The sequence below is a fragment of the Egretta garzetta genome, unplaced genomic scaffold, assembly GCF_000687185.1.
Source record: "Egretta garzetta isolate BGI_Z169 unplaced genomic scaffold, ASM68718v1 scaffold209, whole genome shotgun sequence".
NCBI classification, from domain to species: Eukaryota; Metazoa; Chordata; class Aves; order Pelecaniformes; family Ardeidae; genus Egretta; species Egretta garzetta.
Genome location: NW_009260839.1, coordinates 1,480,016 through 1,503,342, shown reverse-complemented (window position 1 = coordinate 1,503,342; position 23,327 = coordinate 1,480,016). Strand labels below are relative to the sequence as shown.

General features: G+C 36.2%; 1 protein-coding gene across 7 annotated transcripts in view; it reads left to right on the top strand.

Annotated features, from left to right (window-relative positions):
- GABRG2 (gamma-aminobutyric acid type A receptor subunit gamma2) overlaps nt 1–23,327 on the top strand; it is a 48,192-nt gene that overhangs the window by 9,588 nt on the left and 15,277 nt on the right. For 6 of the 7 annotated variants that reach the window (XM_035902463.1, XM_035902468.1, XM_035902465.1 and 3 more), the window contains 2 exons: nt 795–877; nt 1,549–1,686. In XM_035902463.1, the coding sequence (XP_035758356.1) occupies nt 795–877; nt 1,549–1,686 (221 nt within the window). Of the gene's footprint in view, nt 1–794; nt 878–1,548; nt 1,687–6,965; nt 6,971–15,243; nt 15,278–23,327 lie in introns of all 7 variants that reach the window. The other variant, XM_035902462.1, reaches the window with a different exon arrangement.

Here is a 23,327-nt window from a genome sequence, read left to right as displayed (position 1 = left end):
GCTATGTATAGGCTAGTAACAATTAAGGGACTGAATGAAAAAATGATAGATTTTTTAGCAGGCAGATCAGGGGGTACATCTCATCCAATTTTGGATTTCTAAAAGTACATGTCTCTACCTGATCTGTAGCACCTACACCACCTGAGTTATCATGTAGACTCTCCTGATATTCAGTGGAGAGAAACACCTTTTGGTGCATTCTTCTTCTAGATTTAATTTAAATGTCTTATTTTGGAATTAAATTAAGTTTATCCTCAGAGTGCCTTTCCACTAGCTATGAAGGTAGTCTAGATGGCTGTCTTGGATGCAGATGGCTAAATTTGGACTCCCATCCATCATTTCTGAAATAGAAGTTTTGTCATATAAAATACATTTCCTTAGTGCATTATGACATGTTGTGACACGGAGATTTGTCACTGCTCATGAGATGACCTGTATATCTACTTCTAGATTTGCTACTCATGGGTAATGCTGCCATTTTGTATGCATAGGAACAGAACTTTAATACCTTATTCTATTACATAGTCCAGAAAGTAGATGATCAGGGGCTATGCAACCAAAAAAGAAACACTACTTTATCAGTAATGATGATGTCTTCCTATGATTGGAATATCCAAATTAATACATACACATCAATAGTTTACTTTTGCTGTTTTATATATATATATATAAATATTTGCATATTTCATAGTCAGGTTTCATATTAATAAGTATGTTGTTTTGCTTTCCATGATGTAGTTTTCAGGACAAACTTCTGAAATGCATTCTGTGTATCCCAACCTCTTTCTCCTCAGGCTGACCATTGATGCTGAGTGTCAGCTACAGCTACACAACTTCCCAATGGATGCCCATTCCTGCCCCCTGGAATTTTCAAGCTGTAAGTAACATGCTTAGAAATATCCCTTTTCTGACCCACATTGAACCACTTATTATAAATTTATATTTACATACTTAGAGTCAGCGAGGGTTATGTTCTTAACTAGACATAGTCCAATGTTTTTCAGTTTTATTTTGACCTTCTTTTCATATACGTTCACAAATATAATTGAGGAAAGCTATGTAAAAAATTATACCCTTTCTGGGACCTGTGTGATTATTTTATGCTTATATCTTAGCATAACAGTAGAAATTTTTACTTTCAGCATCAAAGTCTCATGTCCCGATACTTTCTCTCTGTGCATGCGTGTTTTACTATTGCAATAGCTGGAGTCAAGAGTTTGACATTTTGCAGTCCTGGTCCAGCTGCAGACTTTTTGGCCATAATTGAATGATGGGCAAAATTGCATCCTATTGAGTCCACAAAAGTGGAAAACTAATTTTTGAAAAATTTATCTCAAGTGCTATTTTAATTTATCATAAGTAAAATAAAATGTGATGTTAAAGAAAAGGCACTAAGTAACTTCAGAAAAACATATCTATAATTTACTTGCAATAATGCTGCTCCAGTTTTTTCCAGAAATAGAAAATAGTATTTTTACTCCCTAAAGTGCACTAAAATCCTAGCAATGACTATGAAACAAAGAATTCTGTATTTTCCATTGCACTAAGATGGCTACCCAAGAGAAGAGATCATTTACCAATGGAAGCGCAGCTCAGTGGAGGTGGGAGACACCAGGTCCTGGAGGCTTTACCAGTTCTCCTTTACAGGATTAAGAAATACAACTGAGGTGGTGAAGACTACTTCAGGTAAGGCAACTGTTCTGGTTACCTTCAGATTCATTTAGGATTTTATTAACAGGAGAAAAAGACAGATATCTCTGTTTAGAACTTAGCATTATCACTTCACTGAGCAAGTACTGGCTTTTAAATACCTATGGAACCATCCAGGCTTTAGTATTGCTGGAGAACAACTCACAGAAAGAAAAATAAGTTGTCTATTGTCCATTCTAGTCCTCCAAGAAAACCTAGAACTGTTAGGAGAAAGCCACTACTGCAAGGGGTGGGTGGGCAAGGGAACTTCCTATCCTGCTTCAGTGTAGAAAATAGCACAGCTGAGCCACTAAATGACAATCTGATACTGATTTGAATATTCTACAATCCCCTTCCAACTTCCAGAAGCAGAAAGTGGGCCTGCACAGAAATAAAACTTGAAGTCCCAAACTCTTTACTACAGCAGCTCCAAGTTTATTTTGTTCCTTAAAACAGGGCACATTCAACTCTCATTAAAGAAAACAGCCTTACAGATCAGATTCTCAGATGATTATCCTGCATCTTTCCATCTCCTTGGAAACAAGTAATGGAATTTAAAATGATAAATGAGGAAGTACTCAGCACTTAATAAAAATAGCAATATTAACCCTATTAACTAGCTGGAAAATGCATTCTTCTAGATATATATGCTACTTTATTTCTCAGTGGAAAGAAAAATCAGTGAATACAAGAAAAGATGTAAAGAGGAATTACATATTAATATTCTTGTATGTGCATGGTATCCCTTGTCTTTGATTTCTGACTTTCAAAAAAAACAGTGAAACAAAAGCATTTTTTCTTTTCAGGTTGCTTTTGATTTATACTTGTTTTTATTATTCTGGCAAATATATTGATTTAAATTCAGACACCTGTGTTAATTCTGACTTCAGAAATATCCCCATCCATTTTATTTCTAAAAGGTCAGCATTGCTGTTATATTCAAAAGGAGACTGAGATATGCTAGAGTTGAGAGGAGCCTGCTGTACATTACTCTGGAGTGCAAACAAAAAGGTTGAGAATTAATTCAAGTTCCAACTCCTGAATAACTGAACATTAAGCACCAATGACATGTTTAGTCTTATGAGCAGGGCAAAAATGGAATGAAGTCTCTCAGCTGTAGCCACATTTGCCTTATGGCATCTTCTGCCATTTTAGCTGAGGAAGATATTTAGCCAGCTATTCAAGAGAGCATTTGACCTTTCTCATTTTCCCAGGAAAATAAAAATAAAGGTGCAAAAGAGGACAAGAGAGCAGTGTGTGTGCAAGCCATAGCTGCTAATAACCACCATTACACATAACATGGTGGAATTACTCTCAAAGCAAGAATATAAACAGCAATACATCTCCCCTCAGACTCCCCCTGCAACAGGCAAAGCACAAAAAGCAGCGGTGTACTCAAGTAGGGTCTAAGGTCCCATCCTGCCCAGGTTGAAAACTAACTCTATTTCAGCCTTAATTATTTTTTTTTTATTTGCTCCTTTTCTTTCCTTTTCTGCTTGAGCCATCCTCTAATAAAGTTTTCTTTTGGCCAGAGATAGAAAGTAATGAAATCTTAATGTGCTACAAGCTTCAGATCCACCGATTCAGTGCATCTTGCACTGGTGAATCAAAAGCACTCTCTAATGTTCTGCAAATGTGAAGAAAGTGCGTACTGGGAAACAAATAGTAAAACACAGAAAGAGAAAAGATACTTTCCCATGTGAAGAAAACCTATTCTTTTTTTCAGGGGATAGACAATCAAGCTTGTAGTACTCACCTGGAGTACTACCATAATGTTGCATCAGTAGTTTTTAATATGTTGACATATACTAGCCCTTTTAATTTGCCTTAAAAAGAAGTAATTAGCAGCTAGCATGAACTTTAAAGCAACAAAGAGTCACTCTAGTCATCCAATTCCTAAAGAGAAATACTCATGAAAGCTACTCAGCCTGCTGAGCTGCTTTCAAGGACCTGCTGGGTATAAAAACTTGGAAAAATGTCCTGTGTGTATATTTCTTCTGCTGCAATTATCTTATGTTTGATTTTCCTTGCTCCTCTTGTTTTTATGACTACAGATATGCAACAAAATTAGATTTGATTTTGATCTAGGTGTGGTATCAAAATAATTAGAATGTGGAACACACCTCAACACTACCCCCCAACAAAATAGGGATTGTCATGATTCTGGTCTGCCTCCTACAAATATTTTGCGAAAGCCGGGAGTGTTCATTGCTTACCTAAGTGCCTTATAAGCATGCTGGGAACTACATTAACTCCAATATTCCTCAGCCAGACCATAATCTACCTATATTTACTCTCTTACATGCACACATTTTCAACAGTTTCCCCAAAAGAAAAGACAAAAAAAATATTCCAAGCTTGAAGCCTGAGCACACAAGTTAAATGTTTGAATGCCCATATAGCCAAAATAAGTCTTGAGTCTTTATGCAACTAATTGCAGTGCTGCGTATAATAGAATTTAGGTACAAATTAATGACAGTACCACTGCCAATGCTTCAGTGAGGATATGAGCTAAGGTACAATGGAAAGATTAATGAGATGCTGGAAAGAGGACTATTCTATACTTCCAAGAGCTCTTCCCCAAAACTAAATTTAGATGACAACAGAAGCCAGAGAAACCTCAGCACAAGAAGGGGGAGTTAGAGAATATGAGATTGAACAGTTATAGATCAGAAAGAGCCTGGGAGTAGCGTTAAGGCATTTGAAACTGGAGTAAACTTTCCATATCTTCATTTACTACATTTCAAAAAAAAAAAAAAAAATCTTGTTTCCAGCTTCATGCCTCACAGTGACTAACGCATTCTAGTCCTTGAGAGCTATGCTTGGTTGGTGAGTGGAGCAGAGAAGAGAATCAGAAAGGATGGCTGAGATTTGGTCATTACAAACTCTGTTACCTCTCTTTCTGACATAGCATAGCTGAACATTTGAGATCTGGGCTGAGTTATGGGCAGAGAAGGCAAGGATTGTTTGGGTGTAAGCTTCATAAGATCTGATAGACTTGCTGAAGTGACTACATTTATCTGCTGCTCTTCCTTTGCATGTGCTGCAGAAATGTAAAATTAACTAAAAGGGCCAGATGTTGGAATTCTGTCCCTGATCAGTTAGCAAATCCTGATAACAGCAAAAAACCCCAACTGGAATATTACAAACCATCCTGTCTGTATCTTTTAGTTGAAGTGAGTCATCCTGAATTGTCATCTTGCTTCTCTCCAAATTGAACATTCATATATGACTCTCTTTTTCTTTGAAAGTCACAGACCAAGCAAAAAGAAATTACTTAGCTAATGGAATCCACTGTCCATTAATAGCAGGGACTGTTAAAAAAAGTTAACTCTCAACCTTCTACCCTATGAACATTTCATTAAAATGACTAAATAGTCTGTACATTTAATAATATATTACCTGTAGCATCAGATTTACACAATCCTACTTCAAAGCTAACACTGAGGTTACATAGTAAAGCCAGTTGTTTACTGACATGTTCAGAGTTCATGTTATACTTACAATGTCTTTAGTTATTTAAGTGTGTGTGATTTATTAGACGTATGGTCTATACATGGGGCAAATGTAAAGCTAGCTGGCAACTGTGGCAGAAAGTGGACACAGCAGAAGAGACTTGTATCGTAAAAAAGGCAGCAATAATAAAGAGAAGAAAACCAAAAATGTCTGCTCTATCACAGGATGTACTTTTCCGTCCTCCATATTCTCAATTAGTATTGCACAATACAATTAATTCAAAGGACTGTCAGCTCTTTTTTGCTTTAAAAACTATTCTATATCTAGTTTCTGACCCTTTATGTTCACTGTGGATTGAAAATAATAAACAAATTAGGTAAGAAAATAGTCCAGCAAGTCCATCACTTGTGCATATCAGCAAATGCTGCTGTTTTTCACTTTTTGGATGTCAAAATGAAAATACTATAAAGCTTAGCTAGAATCACATTATAGAACAAAAGATGTTTACTGCTTAGGAGGGACTTCAAGGAAGTTTTTCTAGAGGACTCTCAACTCAGATTTGACTAGTGAGAAAGATAACCTTCATTTTTTCTGATTGTTACTGCAATGCAACAAGTGATACAGGAGTATAAGATTTGAAAAGTATAATGCACAAGTGGGTGACACCAATCAGGAATGTGTTGGGAACAGGAAAATAGGAAAATTCAAAAATGTGTAAATAGTTACTTTAAATAAAGAGTGAAAGATTGTAGGAAGGAAAAAATCAAATGCGCAAATATAAAAAGATCAGCAGTTGTATAAAAAAATTCTGGGGGCTGTAGCAGTCCACAACAACACAAGGATAGAGAATGTGATACTGTTGCAAAAAAACACCTTTTCTAGGAGGCATTACTCAGAGTGTTGTGTGTGAACTTGGGAGAAATATTCACTGTTCTTCTCTGTGAAAAACTGATGTTAAATGGTTGCTGCATTCTGCTGGATTAAAAAAAAGTTCACTTTTAAGTGCAACATTTTAAGAAAGACAGGGGAGTGCAGGAGAGTATAATGAGTAAATGGTTTAGAAAACTTGACCTATGGAAATATTTGGAAGTATGGAACTAGTCTGGAAGAAAATATAAATGGTGTTCAAAGGAGTAAAACAAACGTACTGTTTTTAAACCATAACAATAATCAGCACTGGCACATAAAATTTAGGGAGACTGTAGAAACCTTAAAATCAGTGGGTTTATGAAATTATACCTCAGACCAGGAGGAGAGGACTAGCATATATCTTGAAATTCTTTCTATCAATAGATTTCTATGAATTTCATAAAATTACTAGACAAACTCCATTTCTACTCACTATTCCAGTGGTTTTGAACATACAAAATACAGTACTATGCAAAACAGTTTGTGAACATGTAATTATTCAGGACAGATGGAGCTTCTGGTATTCCCAGTTCATTTCTGTGACTGGGTAGTTCCTTTTTTAGACCAGACATTGTCTATTGCTTATTCACAGAGCCCATGCTGAATTTTTAATTAGATACAAAGGCATTATAAGACTAATCAATAAATAACAATTCAACAAGCTGCACAGGTTCCATGAGACTGGTGAGCCAATGTCTGTAAATTCCTTTTTATTTTCTTCCTGTTCTGTGTTTTACAAAGCTAATCAGAGCTGTGCAGTAGACATAGTGTATTGCTCATAATTGATAAACAGTATCAAATTGGTAATTAAATATTTATCTCCCCATGCATCTATTAAGCCACATAAATAGATCTAGGTCTAGTTTCTGTTGTATCAGGAAAATGTGGTCAAGGCTATTATTTTGTGGAAGAGGATGTATTTGCAGATTTTTCTACTTTATTTTAATGCTGTATCATAATGAATTGCACTGTTGGAAGGCATGCAGTCCCCAGAGGTTTCATAATGCCCAAAAAACCCAGGAGTCTTCTCCCTAAGCTTCTGTATGAAGTCAAAATATGATGTGACAGGTGCATATCATATTTGAAGATCTGTGTTGGGAAACAGGTCTGACATTAAAAAATGGCCATAGGTGGGTTGCCACTGTGCCTAAAAATCCCTGACAGCGCCATCCACAGCTCCAGGTTCTAGTATGGGTTGATTATAGCATATGGCACTGTCAGGGAGATCCCTCTGAGAACTGAAAACATTTCCTGTCTGAAGGTTTTGATCTAGTGAATAGATGCAAGATACTAGTACCTGCATTTTGCTTTTGGCAGAACTTAAACTTAGTTTGTATCCACTTTACAGAGGAGCAAATGATGACATAAGCTTCAAGTCAGAAATCCCAGCCTACTATTAAATTGTTCTGTGTATCTTTATTGTTCTCTTTATGGTTTAGGAGGGTATTTCTCCCAATGTCCTTCATTTTTTGGAAAGCTATATTAAATTACTACCTTAAACATACTTGCTGAAAGAATACTGCTTTTGTAAGGAGAGTGAAACATTTAAGTAGCAGGCAGATACGATGGACTTAAAGGCCTATTTTTATGTTTGCTGCTTCAAAGGAAACCCTCAGCTCTAAGTTAATATCCTTAAGGTAACCTTAAAATATCTTAATAGCTATACCTTAATATTTTACTCCTAATATAAATATTCTTGTCCCCTGTCCAGAAAGAAAGTACCAGGGAATATTTTTGCTTAATTGTTTTTTTTTTTTCCGTTTAAACTCTCCCTTATTTTAACTCACATGAACCACTGTTAACATTACTGTACCAAACATATTATTATTTGAAAGCAAATACAGGAGGACTTGAGTTATTTAAGTTTCATATACCACTATTATGAAGTGTTACAGACAATTCTGTGAGCTGGAGGAGGATTTTTGTTATGGTGGTAGCTTACAACAGTTTGATATAGCTGTCAGGGAATAAAACTAGTCTAAGGTAACTACTCCTGCATATCTTTTGGAAGAATAATGAATAACAAACATTTATCCAATATAAATAGAAAAAATACTCAAATAATCCAGATAGTCACATCTGGTTAGTCATTCATCAAACCATAGCAATCAATGAGTGTTTGCTAGTTATAATTGTTAAAAATTTGTTCATTGAAAATAATTAGTCTACATTTCAGGATCATGTCTTGGAAGAGTAAAGATGTAGTACAGTTCCCTCCCTCCCATACCTGCTATATACTCCACATTTTCTCATCCAAGTTGGTTAATTGTGTGGCAAATGAGTATTTATAGATGAATTCACATGATTGCATAAATTAACTATTTCAGTAAGCAGGCTTTTCAGTTTCTCCCTGTCATGCAGACATCCAAGATCTATGTACATGCACTTTTTCAGAACTGCCAAGCCAGAACACCTTAGAACTATTTATCCTTCTATAATCCCTGTGAGGCCAACAAAAGGACAGGGACAAGTGGAAGCCTTCCTGAGAAACTGGACAACAAGCTGCAGACAAGAGGGACAGAGACCTCTCCTGGAATGGCTGGGAAGGACTTGAGTCAACTGCGTTCAGGTCTCTTCTGTACTTGCTGCTTCAACCCTTGGCAGCATCCCAAAAGACCTGAGAAAATCTGCACAGTTGCCTTCCCACTTTCTTTATTCATCCAAGCACCTCTCTGTTCATCATCTGGTCTGTAGTTGTTTTTGAAATCACTATGGACCCATTCCTGTGACAGCAGAGCAATAGAAAAATCCATGCCACCTTAACAGTATAGACTGAGGAGCAGGGAATTTAACACAAATTACATATCCAACAAGAAACCCTGTGGATCCAAGCAATACATATAATTAATAGCTACTTTTGGCCTGTTTTTCTGCTGCATGCTCAGTTATGACCACAATAAAAAGGATCTTTCCAGTTTATGTGGCAAGTGTAGTTGCACCCAAGTGAAATATGTCTCCATAATGTTGTTAGCTGCTGTAAGACTCCTTGGAAAGAGCTTCATGGTGAACAGTGAGAACCACCAAGCTGCGACAGTAGCAACAGAGCTGCAACTGAGGATTGAAGGGCCATCACCGCTTTGGTGTTAATGCAAAAAAGCATCCAGAGCACAAAGACCCTTAACTTTGCTATCTTTTTCACAGTGACAGGCTAGATCTTCCACTGCTCCTGTGGAATCAATATGTTTGAAATTCTTACAGGCTGAAAGAATCTGACTTTTCTGTTCAGGCTTAGGCATTCAAGTTTACCTGCTTCTAACTAATCATATAAAGAGTTGAAATGCTCTTCGATGATTATGTTTGATCTTTTGAGAGGGGTTAAAGGCTTTCTTAAAATTCCAGTGACAGTAATGCAGCCCTTTTTTACTCAGTTTTTCCTAGACTTGGTGTCAACTGAGTCACCCCAGCAAAGTGAAACCATGACTGTCCCTGAAGAAAAGGGTTGTTGGGGCCTGAAACCTTTTTCAAGCCACTCCAGCATGACTTCCCAATTGAACAAAGACCCTTGAGGGTCAAGTTTATTATTCTGAGTTTGTCTTTCTGAAGGTTTGCCATATCTGAAAGAATGGCTTGCTACAGTTTAAACTGAGCTTTAGAAAGGTCAAGTAAGGATAAAAGGATTAATATACAAGTAACCAGAGAATAAGGGATAATGTGGAATCTTACAAGCATTTCCACTGAACCTAATGCGGGGTAATTGCAAAAGCACAGATGTTAAAGGCAAGACTGGTTTTGTAACAAATATAGTTTTGTGGATATTACAGAAAACAGTGGCTTTAAGAAATAATATTTGTTCATTTAATAGTAAGAAAATAATTAGATCTTTTAGGAAATTTAAATTAATTAAAGAAAAAACAATTTTGAGTGTTTTTCATTTTATGATAAAATCAGCAAATTAACAGTGATTCTATGTCTTAAAGGCTCTCCTGCAAATAACTAAGCATACAATTTTCTGCGATGCCTCTAATGCCCCTGTGAATGTATTTTCATAAGTACTGATGACTCTTTGAGACACAAAGCATGTTAACATCCCAACTCCTTTTTTTAATTCCTGTTTAATAATGAAATTATCATACCCCATCCACTAACTGACTTTCACAAAAATGGTTGCAATTTCACAAGAGGAAATCACTGTAATTCCACTCTTTGCAACTGGAGCTAGATCTAATTATAATGAATTGTTGTGAGAAATCTTTGGTTCAAAAGGATTAGACACAATGGTTTGGTAGTTAAAGAACAATGTATACCCACAGTTATTTGAGCATTAAATTAACTCTGATTATTAAGCATTTTTAGAAGAGTTTTCTTCATAGTGGATAAATATGTTTAAATTATTGATTTAACTAAATGTTTTATTGTACTATTTAAATAACTAAACTTCAATCAATCCTGTGATAAACTGGGAGGTTCCTGAGCACTTCAGCGTTGCAGCTGTAGAGTCAAAAGATAATCTCTGTAACGTGTAAATTGCTCAGCATAGCACTGATGGTCGATTTCCTCACTGATGTTTCATTTCTAGACCCTTTTTGTGGTCAAAAAATATGTTTGCAGTACATAATTTTAAAATAATCTCTTTCACATTTTTTTGTGAAAAATGGTCTTACCTTACGCATCATCTTCCTGCTCTTTCAGTGGAGAAAAACGAATTCGTTAGGGATGTTTGAAGGTGATGACAGCTTAATATTCATGATTTATATAGCATAGGAATAGTTCATTTGACATAAGTTTGCATTTGCCTGTGGCACATATATGTCCTAAATAATAAACACATGCCTCTAAGGCTGTTCTTACACAGTTAAATCCCTTCAGTTTGCAAGGGCGATTTCTAGCTTCTCAATCTTGTGTCATTACATAGCATTTTTAGTAACCTACTTATCAAAGATGCTGGTTTGTTGGGGGAGGTTGCCACTGTATTTGAATAGATATAATTGAAAGGCAGTATGGAAGCAAGACATACAAGTCTGCATAAAAAGAGTATCCGAGTCGGGCGGCATTGATGGAAGCTAATAATACTCAAATCCAGCCAAATATCTCATGTAGAAAGAAAATGAAAGTAATTTAACACTACTAAGTTTAAAGAGACCTTCCCAGAGAGCTGAGATTTTTAATATTTTGTATAAAATAAAGCAGGAGAAAGAAAAAGAAAATAGACTAGGGTGTTACATGAAAAGGCATATAGTATGTACAAACTTCCAAAACTCTCTGCAGTACCATGTGACTATAAAATGTCCTGCTTACATTTTTAGATATGTTTTATCTACAATTCCATAAAACCATCCCATAATGTTGACAACACATTCTCACAGAGGACTATAGTACCATAATGTTAAGCATGGTAGTAATGTTCAAATATTTGTCATTATAAGTTTATGTTTCACAAACATTCATTCCCTCATTTTTATTGTTAAAACAAATTCTTAATTGCAAATTGTGTGGTTTTTAACATCGTCTTTTTAACACAGCATAATCATTCTCATTGTGATGTACATTATAGAAGCTATAAATATGCCACTTATCTCAAAAAGCGATACAGTCTATTAAGTGAGTTCTTTGCTACTCTCAAGAAGACTGCATAATTAAGGCTAAAAAGCAGCAGGATAAAATTTATGTAATAATACTTTCTTGTGTCATGCCCTACATAAGAGAATTTTAAAATAGTTTTCAAGATTTAATGTATAAAGTACCCCAACACCCTTTGTGTATCTTTTTGCTAGTAACTAGGAACAATCAAGAAACTGGGAACAAATAGCAATTTGCCGACTTCTTGTATATAGTTCTAAGAATTGAGAAAATGATCCAAAAAATTGACTACCACTAATAATGAGCTCTTGCTGATTGTAGCTCAATTTCTTTTCTTTTAATCTTGAGAATATGAGTTTGAAGAGGAAGTAGAGTCATACTGTGTAGGTAACAATCAGTCAATACAAGGTTGCTTCTGTTCTGTGAGTGTACTATACACTCACTAAAAAAACCCCAAACAACTCTCTTCCCTTGCTCCCTTCCAAAAACCCTAAAATGAGTTCACACCCTATCCATTCACAGATACCAGTAACTATTTGACCTTAATATCCCTTCTCTAGTTATGAAAAATACAAAAATATACACTCAATAAAGAACTAGTAGTGTTTTCTTAGGTTATTTTCTGCTGTTATCCAGTAACATTTATTTAAAAACAAAATAAAATGAGTTTGAATACTTCCAACTACCCTTGTAGTTCACCAGAATTTCCTGTCTTATATCACTGCAGCTATTAGACAGCAATGTCTTGGAACTGCATATCTTAACTTTGGTTGTACAAGTGCAATAGCAATAACCGAGGCAATTCATGACAGGATACTGCCACTCTGGCTTTGCACTAGTGTTAAGGATTTGAGTTATGAAATAAGAGTTCTTGAATAACTCTTACCTTTTCTTGTCATCCTGGGAAAAGCAAGAATATTATCGAATATGAAGAAAAGAATTTACCTTTCTTTTTCCTATTATTATTTTTTTAAATAATAATTGTCAAAAACTGTATGACTAGATTTAGCAATCCTGCAGAAAAAAAGGAGTAGACTTTCAAGCGTAGGTATAGGAAATCTGTGATACCCTTCAGTTCTAAGACAGACACTGCACCCCTGTTGCCAAGAAAAGCAAAGAATTTCTCCAGGAGAATTTATTACTGGCAAAGAGGGCAGATATTAAAAACCCACTATAGGTCTATAAGTCAGGAAAAAAAAGTGAAAGAGGAAAAGATCAACCCTCTGAATAACGGAATATGGAATCATGACATTTCTCTGAACTCATGAACTGGTTCATTTTATGTTCCAAGGGCAAATCCCACCAGGGCCCCGGAGAGAAAAGGTACCACCATATCTTCCCACAGACGGTGTGGGAACAATTTGTGTTAGAACACAGTCCCATTGGTCATGGTAGCATTATTTCAGGGCTTTGTAATGACTAAAACTGTTGATGCTGATCTTCCTATGGGCCAGCTGATCTAGGATAACCCAGCTGGCATGCCATTAGATGTGGTAGTGCCTATTCTGTGCAGGAGGATGAATCATTTTATACTTGAAATAGTTACTACAGCCCAGGTTACATGCTGAAACAAGTCAATATAAAAGCAATCACAAGCAGACATTCCCCTGCTGAGTTTGCCAGTCTCTGTGCCCACCTCTTTCTTCATTAGGTAGCTTTACAATTAACCATATCCCCTAAACATAATGCTGTGCTGATGAGGCTGATGAGTTGGGAAGAAAAAATCTCTACCTCTTATCTCTTTCTCTCTGGCCCACATCATTCCTAGTGTGACATCCTTAAAAGTTTGAAATGGATATTTGTTTCCTGGTGTGATAAGAGATTTTCTCTAGGGAGAATTAAATAAGAAAAATGAATAGTTCTTTGAGCAGAAGGACTGATTTCTTATAGATGCGTATCTCATAGCAGAATTCCCTACTGCCTGATGAATATATAAATGCCAGCTTAAGATTTTTCAGCAGCTGAAGCATTCCTCACAGGTGTTCCCTAGGCCATTTCTCCGGAGTCTAAGGACCAAATTCATGCCTTAACCTTTATTGGGAGGAACAGTGTCTGGAGTGGCTGACGTTGTGGAAAGCAGTAGCGCAGCACTATATGACAATGCCTCAAATCCCTCTACCTGTCTTTTTGACACTTTGCAACTTCTGTCTTAATACTTATAATTGATCAATATTTTTAGATTTATAAACAAGGAGGGCCCTAGATAATATAACCTTGATTTCTATTAGAGGAACATGATAAAAAGCAACACACCACTTTAAGTTTTAACAAAAGCTTAAACAGTAACAGGTTTTAGGCTTATGAAAAAGGGCTATTCATTATTTGTTTCATTTCTAATTACATTTCACAAGCCATTGTAATTCCAATCTCTAGGTGGGACTCAAGTTCTACGAGCCAAAATATCCCAGTAAGAAAATTGGGAATTAACCTGAAATCGGGAAACAACAGAAATAATCTGTGAAATGTTCAGCCTTATCTTTGTAGGTTGAAGAATGGCATTTATTTTCTGCACAATTCAGATAAACAGTTTGGATTTGGTGTGTGGAATTGAAGAGAGAGCAATTTTCTAGTATATACTGAACTTTTGTACGAAGATTCTCTAGCAGACTTTAGAACAAAAATTTTACATAGAAATATTCTTAAAGTAATAATGACAATAGCACCTCCAAAAACGAGAAAATTCAGCCCAAGCTAAAGTTCTTCATATAGAAAGCCTACACTTCAGATTAGGTTCATTAAATGAGGGAACTTTATTCCACCTTTATTAGCTAAAATCAAAGATAAAAGTATAATTGTTAATATTCCTATCTGAATGCAGTGCCACAGGTACTACCTATGCACAAAAGTTAAAATACAATATAAAAATATTTAAGGGAAAAAGTAGCCTTTCAGAGAAGGGCAATGAGGAATACTTTTGATATGACAAAGCTGTAATACTATAATTCACTTACTTGGGGATTGCAAACTCGGGGGATACAAATTCTTTTTTCTTCTAGATATAATTTATATGATAGTGGAATTTTAATTGAAGATCAGGGCTGCTAGCTCACGGTAATACAACTAAACAATACATTGATTTTTTCATTTTGAGAGCTGCTTGGAGAACTTTGTTTACACCCATGTTCATATTTTCAAACATTCACTTTGCTTAAAAAAGTGTTCGTATAGAGTTGTTAGGATCAAGAAACAGGGAGGAAACTACATCAGCAAAACATGTATTTTTCAAAAACTACCATCAGTCATCTTCTTCTGAACTTACTCTACTACTAGTAATAATAAAATGTTTAAAATTCATCTGGCTGGGATGCAATTTGAGAACATTGCTCTCATTTCCGTGATAAAAACTGAAAGTCATGACAAAAAACCAAACCTCTGGCTCCTCTTCTTCACTCTACTGAGTATTTTAAATGCTCTTTAGACTCTGGCTACTCTTCCTCTCCCACCTGCCACGTGCACACATGAATGGCAAAGGGCTTGCTAGAGAATGAGGCCAGCAGAGCTGAACCAGAAGGGAGGCCTACTGCTGGTCACAGCATGTGGAGGAGTAGTGCTCCATTAACCTGGTGGGAATGTTGGTTTTTTGAAGGAAACTGGATGGCATTTTCACAACCACATCCCTTCCAGGAAACTCATGAACACCTTCAAACCAAATATTTGTTTGTTGGGTGTAAGAAGTTACTTGCAATTTTATTGCTTTGCCTCTTGGGTTTTGAGTATCCTTCTCTCTTATGGCATCTGAGATATCATCATGACTGACTTTGTCTCATAGAGAATCTCTGCAACAAGCTACACCTGCAAAGGTATGAATGACCATAGCATCTTTTCTGCATCCAACCTACCATCTCAACCCTTAAAAGTGTTGGATGACTCTTTTGAGCATATTAACCTTTTCTGGTGCCTAGCACCAGTTGTGGCCTTATCTCTCTGTAGAGTTTTAAACACAGCAGCTGAACTACAAAACAATGCAGGAGACCTTACAGAGACCTAGTTTCCAGCAACTTCATATTACATCACTGATATGTAGGGTACTCTCCAGCTTATGTGGTAAAGCTCAATCCCCAGTTCCCTCACCACAGTCCTGTGGGACTCCAAATGCATCCTTCTTTGTATATCACACAGTGTTTCAGACCCAGAATCGCCAGTTCATTTTTAAAAGCTTTCCAGGACATAACACTTTCAAATGTTAAAAGAAGAAAGTCTTAAAAAGACATAACCCATGAGATTCACAGTGTTATAACCTCACTTTTAAGAAAAGATTAAGAGGTTGCACTTCCTGGTTTGAAAACATACAATGTGATAGTATTCACACCGCGACGTGGAATGGAGACTCCCAGGGGAACCTGTTTTGTAGTAGCTGTGAACATTATCCTGAATATGTCTATTTGAGAAATAAATTGTTCTTCAAAGGTCTCTTCTTGAAAAGGGCAAGCCCTTGTAGGATTTGGACTAGGGTGATTACATACACCTAGAAGCTCTACCTTTTTTCCCATGAAGCTGGTAACTGAAACTTCAAGATGGTATCTGTAGCCTTTAAAGAATTTTTTCACATCCTAAGCTTGATTTGTTTGACTTCAAATGGCAATACTGGTTATAAATTATTCATGATTCATAGCTGTCTCTTCTGAGACATGATCTTCAAACTAAGCATACTCTTCATCTCTGTTCTTCGCTTCAGGCCTGTTGCATGCAGGCCTATGGCCTGTCTTACTCTTGCTATTAAATACAATTTTAGAACATCATCTCATTGTTTGCCATTTTTCAATTTCTCTCTCTCACTGTCTCTGACATCTTTTACTTTTTAAACTCTAAATTTATTTACTATTTTAACCTTAACCTAGTTCCTTCTGCTTCAGTGCCTTTATTTCTTCTTGTTCTCTGATTTTAAAAATAATTTTATTCCCCTTCTAATAGCTAAAGGGATTCTGTGTTTGACAGCTTCTTTTTCTTTCCTCCAAAGATTTTACTTTCTACCCGATGTCAATAATATCCTCCTAGAAAGCTCAAGAGGTTAAAAATACATGTAAACACATTTGTCATCTTCTTTCTTAGCATATAAATAACTGTTCTATTAGAGCTAGTTTTTTTCCATTTCATTTCCTCACCAATCACACCTTAGACTGTTTTCCAACACCTACTTTTGCCAGCGGATGTTTCTGCAGTTACATGTTAGCTGAGATTGTGAACAAGATTAATTTGCACATTGTTGAAGGTTTGCACCTGGTTTCTGCAAGACAAAATGCTTAAGAAACCAGAAACAATTTGGAAACTGCACACAGAGCAGGCGTTGTCCTCAGGCAAACTGATAGCAGGAGAATGAGGATACTGTTTACCTGTCAAACATTAGTCCAGAGTAGCCTTTTCTAGAGCAATGCCTCAAATTGAAAAACAAATACATTTGTGATAGTTTGATTTAAAATTGTTCTAAGTAGTTATAAAAACTCACAAGTATGATTCAGAATATCTTATTTTTAATAGTCATAGAAGTGAATTCTGCAGCACTCTTTTCCAGGTAATCTAGCAATCTCTTACAGCAGTATAATGGATTTATCCACTTAAGAATATGGAAAAAAAAGTATCTGAAATTCTTCCACATTTCTCATTGGAAAAATACAGGTTTTAGAGGTAAATGACTTGCCTTGATGTTATAGTTTTAAAGTATGCTTCTAATATATTTTAGATGTTTACAATAAAAAAGTTACTCTCAAGCAAGTGAACCTGAATACAGATCCAGATTCTTCTCATGAAAATAATTCTAAGCTTCTGTGTGTAGGATTTATGATTTTATAAAATATTTTTAAAAGTCATGTATGTGTGACTGTATGTAATATATTATTTAATATACATGCCTTTTCATCATTATATATTATATAAAGTAATAATTTATTAAGGTCAGTTCATGGTAAACTGTAATTCTAGAGTTCTAAATCCTAGCAGTCACCAACTATCTTGAGGCAGATGCATACATTCCTGAAACATGTACATTAACAGGAGTAACCTGCTCAAATATAGCCATTTGCATGCACAGCAGGAGAAGAGTACAGCTCATGTGGGAGAGAATGTACATCTGTGAGACAGTACATACTGCTCAGAAAGTAGGTAGGCAGGCAACAGACGTACATTCACTGAGACAGAGAAGGTTATTCCTCCCATGCTTTGAATAGACCATGCAAGATAATGAAAAATGTTTTATTCTTTTGAGCAATGTAGACCTCTGTATAAGTTAAATGCAACTATCTCAGCTTCAGTTCTAGGCAGCCGCATATTAACAATTAGACGAAAACAGCAGACCTATCACGATCGTCACCATAAAACATCTGGGGGAGGGACTCAAAACTGAAGTAGCTTTATAGGTTACAGGCACAGGTGGGAAGCTTCCTTGTACTTGATAGTCTAAGAAACCAGTACTTCTGTCAGGAAACTGTTTCTAAGGCGCATTTGAGCAGTGTCCACATCTCAAAAAAGTAATAATTCCATCCATAAACAGTAACATGGCATTAAATGTAAGTAGAAAAGAAAAATTACCTAGCCCATAATTGAGCAGTACTGGTGTTGGGAAACCTGACAGCAGCTACATTTGGCTACAGGTTTAGAAAGGCATCATACAACATTAGCAGGAGCACAGGGCTTGCTCTCCTCATATACAAACAGACCATACGTTGCTACATACAGACAGTGACATTATCATGGTAATCACTATTACAGTTAAAAAAAAAAAAAATCAATGAATACTAAAACTTCACATAGTTACAAAAAGTCTGCATATTGTTCATATACAGATGTATTCCAACATATACATTTTTGTTGATATGCAGACTTATTCAAACAGCTACTCCTCCTGGTCTAAACAATTTACATGTTCATCTGCATTAGCAGATGAACACTAAGATACACACTTCAATTCCCACACAAGTACTAGCAAATCTTAAACAAGAATTTAGCATTAGAACTCAGTTCAACAAGGTGTGTGAACAACCCCTCTTCCTACCTGTTTATCTGGGTAAACAACAGGTTTCTGAAGAACTTAACATGTCAACAAGTAGAAGTGGAAAGCTGATTGGGAGGATTCCCTGCAGAATTCTGCAAGCTTTTCAACATTGAAAGACTTTATGATAAAACCATGAATTTTTAGGCAACAGAATTATTTTTTGCTATGTAATTTCATTTTATGTCAATATTCAACAGAGGCAAATAACAGAAGTTTAAAATGCAATTATGTATTGCTGCCAGCTGTGTGTGTCTGATAAAAGAAACAGAAAATCGTGGACTGTCTCTCTCAATGGCATAATCACTCCTGGTTTATGCACTTACTTACATTTTAATTAACTACTAAATGAATGATTTGGTTACCCTTCAACTACACAGGGGTATCCTGTAAGAATCAGGAATTTCAGAATTACCATAATCATTCAAGAACCCATATAATTTAGTGGTTAGCCAGATTCTGAATATGGATAAGTTTTTCAGTGGAAGGTGCAGGGATCCAAGTCTAAATGACAATAATCTAACTCTCATGCATGATCACCTTTAATATTCTTTTTTTTTTTTTGTAAGCCCCAGTGCATGAAGGTTTTTATTCTTTCCCAAAATTCTATTTTCTGAACTTTATTATCATGTATAGGTGTCACCTGGTATCCATGTTTTACAAAAAACTTTTTCAAAGCATAGACCCTGCTTTTTACTGGCAACTCAGAAACAAGACAAGATGTGAACATGACAAAACTGAATGAAGTTTGGTTTTTTATTTGTATTCTAAGAAGAAAATGTTTGGAAAAATGCAGAAAGTTTCAGACCAATCCTTATAGCACTGATTACAGGCTATTTTAAATAGGATATTTGTGAATTTATTTTATTTTGCTTCTTTGCATGACCAAGCCTACATGGGTACTTCTTAGTATCACCAGAAACAGAAAAATAATAATCAAATATTTTTGAGTTTTATTTTGTGTGAGAAGCCAGAGAAAAAATAGTGTACAAGTATAAATATAAATCATAAATATTATGTAATTACATCAAATATAATTTCTTCTTTTTCAACCACTTCCATTAAATATTTCCATGTAAGTTTAGAGTAGAATCTGCCAGATGTTGTTGAAGCACAGTGTGCACATGTTCCAAAGAACCTCCATGGGAGGAAAGATGGGTTGAGAGAAGAGAAACAGTTGTCCTACAGCTCTACAGCAGTTCAGTGAAAGAGCTGGGAGTAGACCTGACATAACTTGCCTGCTGATCAGTGTCCTAATCTATAATCCACACTGCTTCTTTGAGGTATTTTGAGGCTATATTTTTTTCCAACAAGCCAATTGACTTTTTAGAGTGTATCTTTGTTGAGTTCTTGTGCTCAAAGTCATCTCCTTGTATTACTGAGCTGTTCTAGCTCTCTGAAGCCCATGACATTGGGTAGCTGATCACATGGAGCTCCAAAGAAATTTGGGGTTGATCTGTACTGCTTTTGCTCCTTGATGTTTTTCCTCCCAGGATCTCATACCCGGGTGAGTTTTAGTCTTTTCTTGGTTACTTAGATTGGTTTCTTGAGGTTTTAACACTAAATATTTACAGATGAAACCTTCTAAAATATTTAAAGGAAGCCAAAAATAAATGTAATTGAAGACACACACACACCCCCCAAAAGAAAATAGTGCTGGAAGTCAAGCAATAAAGCATGTTGCATTCCTCCCAGCATCCCTCTGGCTCTTTGTTCATGGTACTGTCTTTCCAGTAAGCTCCCTGTGCATTCAGTGGAAGTGAGATGCTGGTGTTCAAGTGGTACTTTCTTGTATAAATATTTCTTCTGCTGGGGGATTCAGACAGAATGAATCTGTGCAATCTGTAGCTCCCCTGCAGAACGTTGCCTCTGTGCAGTCATGCCTTCTCTCCTCTGGAGAGGAAGTAGAAGAAAACATCAAATTTTATTGTAGCCTCAGGTTATATAATACTGTCTCCTAGCTCTGAAAATAACTGCAAACATCAAGATCAAAGATTAAATGTACTGCATCCTCAAATTCCTCTTCTCTCAGAATGAAAGGCTTTCAGAGGAATTCCAGAATGACCTTTGCCATGCAAGACAATTTATAAAGATGTAAAAGCAAATCTGAGAAGATGTGTTTTATGACCTGCATTAGTCCTTTCAGCAACAAGGACATGCACAAAGCTCATTAAACAGTACTAATTTCAAGGAAGCCTTCTAACATGTCTGTAAATCTGTTGTTAGTTAGACCAAAAATATTAAATGTTTTCTTTTCTTCTATTGTGGCATTCACCATGTAGGCCTGTACCTAATTTTCATTGACTCCTGAAATTTTAGGAAGCCTACAGTAGAGTACATAGATGGCACGTGGGTCTCTTGTTCAGCCAGTATGGGAGGAGTTCTGTCCACAGGCCCATCCATTGACTACAAACAGACCCCTAATGTCTAATGTCAGATTAACTGAGATGACATCACAAAGGGAATTGGTCCCTTTGGGAGCTGTCTGTCCCTTTTCATTGACCATTTGCTTTTAACTTTGTTATTTCAGGTACTTAATGCTAGACCTTCATAGTGCCACCTTTAACTTCATTCCTATTTTTACATCTTACATTTATCTCATTACCCCTGGAGTTGCCCACGCTCCCTTTTCACACAAACACTTTGCACAGTTGTCTAGGAAGTCCAAATAGATAGACCCACAACACAGTATAAACATTGTTCTTTACTACCCTTGTAAAACAAAACCAGTCATTTTGTGCTTTTTTCCTTGATGAAAAATGCTGAAAATTTTAGCATGATAAAATGTACATAGCTTTGACAGTTCCTATTTCATGTTGTTTCATAATCCTGATAGTGTGTTTGATCTAAAGCACCAGGGATGTGGTGTACTTCATGCTCTGAAGTATGGGAACAAACCAGTTATTTCCAGTTCTCTCTGTAAGAGCAGGCAGGGTTGGATGTTGCCAGGAAGTGGGTATACCATCTGGATACCTTGAAATGAATGAAATGTAATAAAATCTATTTCTTATTTGCTCACATTGGTGGTTTCACCATATTTCAAAACCTTTATTATTATAATGATAATAGGCCAAATATTCAAAATTAATCAAGTCATAGTTTTAAACATGCACGGAGACACTAGCTATAGATGCATAATTTTTTTGAAGCAGACAGCTTTTCCTTAGGTATTCAGATAACAACCAGACATCCAAAAGAGCCAAGTACACAGGATACCTGACTGCGTCAGGCACAGCAAGATTTCTAACAGAACAGCACCCCAACTGGTTGTGTTGCCTGGAAATTGTGGCTCTCTATTTTCTCATATTACTTGAGATTTCTGTCATCCTCATAGTTTCTCATCTTTTTGTTCTAATTTTCTATCACAGTAAGTCAAACAGGTTATTTAGAAACCTAACCACTCCTAACCATTCAGAGATGAGATGGTGAGCTTTCATCCTGGGTTGATGCTTTCTAGGTGGGAGGGGAATGGGAAAGGTAGCAGAAGGTTCTATAATTTGCAGATTATTTACACAGTGGAGCATAATGGTTCACTCACAGCAGTTGCAACCTATTACATCGTGCTACTGCCACGTCTGAACACTAATCCTGCTCACTAGAAATCCTCCTGTGGTTGCTAATGCCGGTGTAGTAGCTTAGCTGTCTTCAAAAACAAACAAAAAAAGATCAGTTGTTTGTAATTATGTCCCAAACTAGGAAAAAATCATATGTAAATATATAGGGTCAGTAATGTTCATTTTCCCTTTGAACTTATAGTATTCACAGACAGAACCTTAGAAACAAACACACCTAAGCTTATCTTCAATCCCTCATTACATTTCCACATACTATTTTTCAGCAACAAAAAATTCTTAGGGTGAGTTTTCTCTCAGTGAATTCAAAGAGAAGGTGGGAACAACAGTAATGGATTTTAATTACTGTCTAGTGTCATTACATTCTTTCCTCCTATAATTAGAAACTAATGAGAAGTGGAACATGTTATGTCAAATGAACTGAGAATACAGCACTTCAAGTGGAATGAGTGGCCAAGGACCAAACAAAATCCAGAATCATTGGGCAGAAAGTCACATCATACATAAAGAAATTTCATTTGCTTGGATGGCTGTAATGATTCATCTCATTTTGGAGGATTTTCATCAGCTGGGGTTGTCATTTCACACAAACATAAACTAATTCCAGTTCTATTCTCCTTGTTCCCGCAGGAAATCAAGGTGTTTGATGTCAGACACATTCACACACATTACTCTTCAAAAACAGGAGAAAAAAAAAAAAAAAAAAGAAGAGAAAATCTCCTCCGATCCCCTGCCCTCCGCCCCGCTGTGCAGTGTAGTGAGGATTCATCCTTTGCAATGTAAATTGAAAACCAGGCTTGCAGCTATCTGAATCCCAGAGATAATCTTATATAAATGGACTATAGTGTAAGCTCTGTCAAAGTCTTAATATTGTTTTACCTCATTACATAATCAAGCTATTATCCTGGCTTAGAAATAGATATTTAGAATTGGGGTGAAATCACCTAGTACAGTTGCTGTGCTGTATCAGCAATGACCATGAATCCCCCCATTTTTTATGTAATGCCCAGACAGAGTGAGTGCCAACAGTCAGGTAGAGAATGGCACTGCTTCTGCATGCTTCAAGTCTGTTGCAAGCAAATATCTACAATGCCGTGGCAGATTTTCTTTCTTTCTTTGCCCTAAAGGCTAAACAATCACTGTATTTTACTTCACATCATGACTTCCCTATGACACAATAGTGATATTTTGAGGGAGGGAAA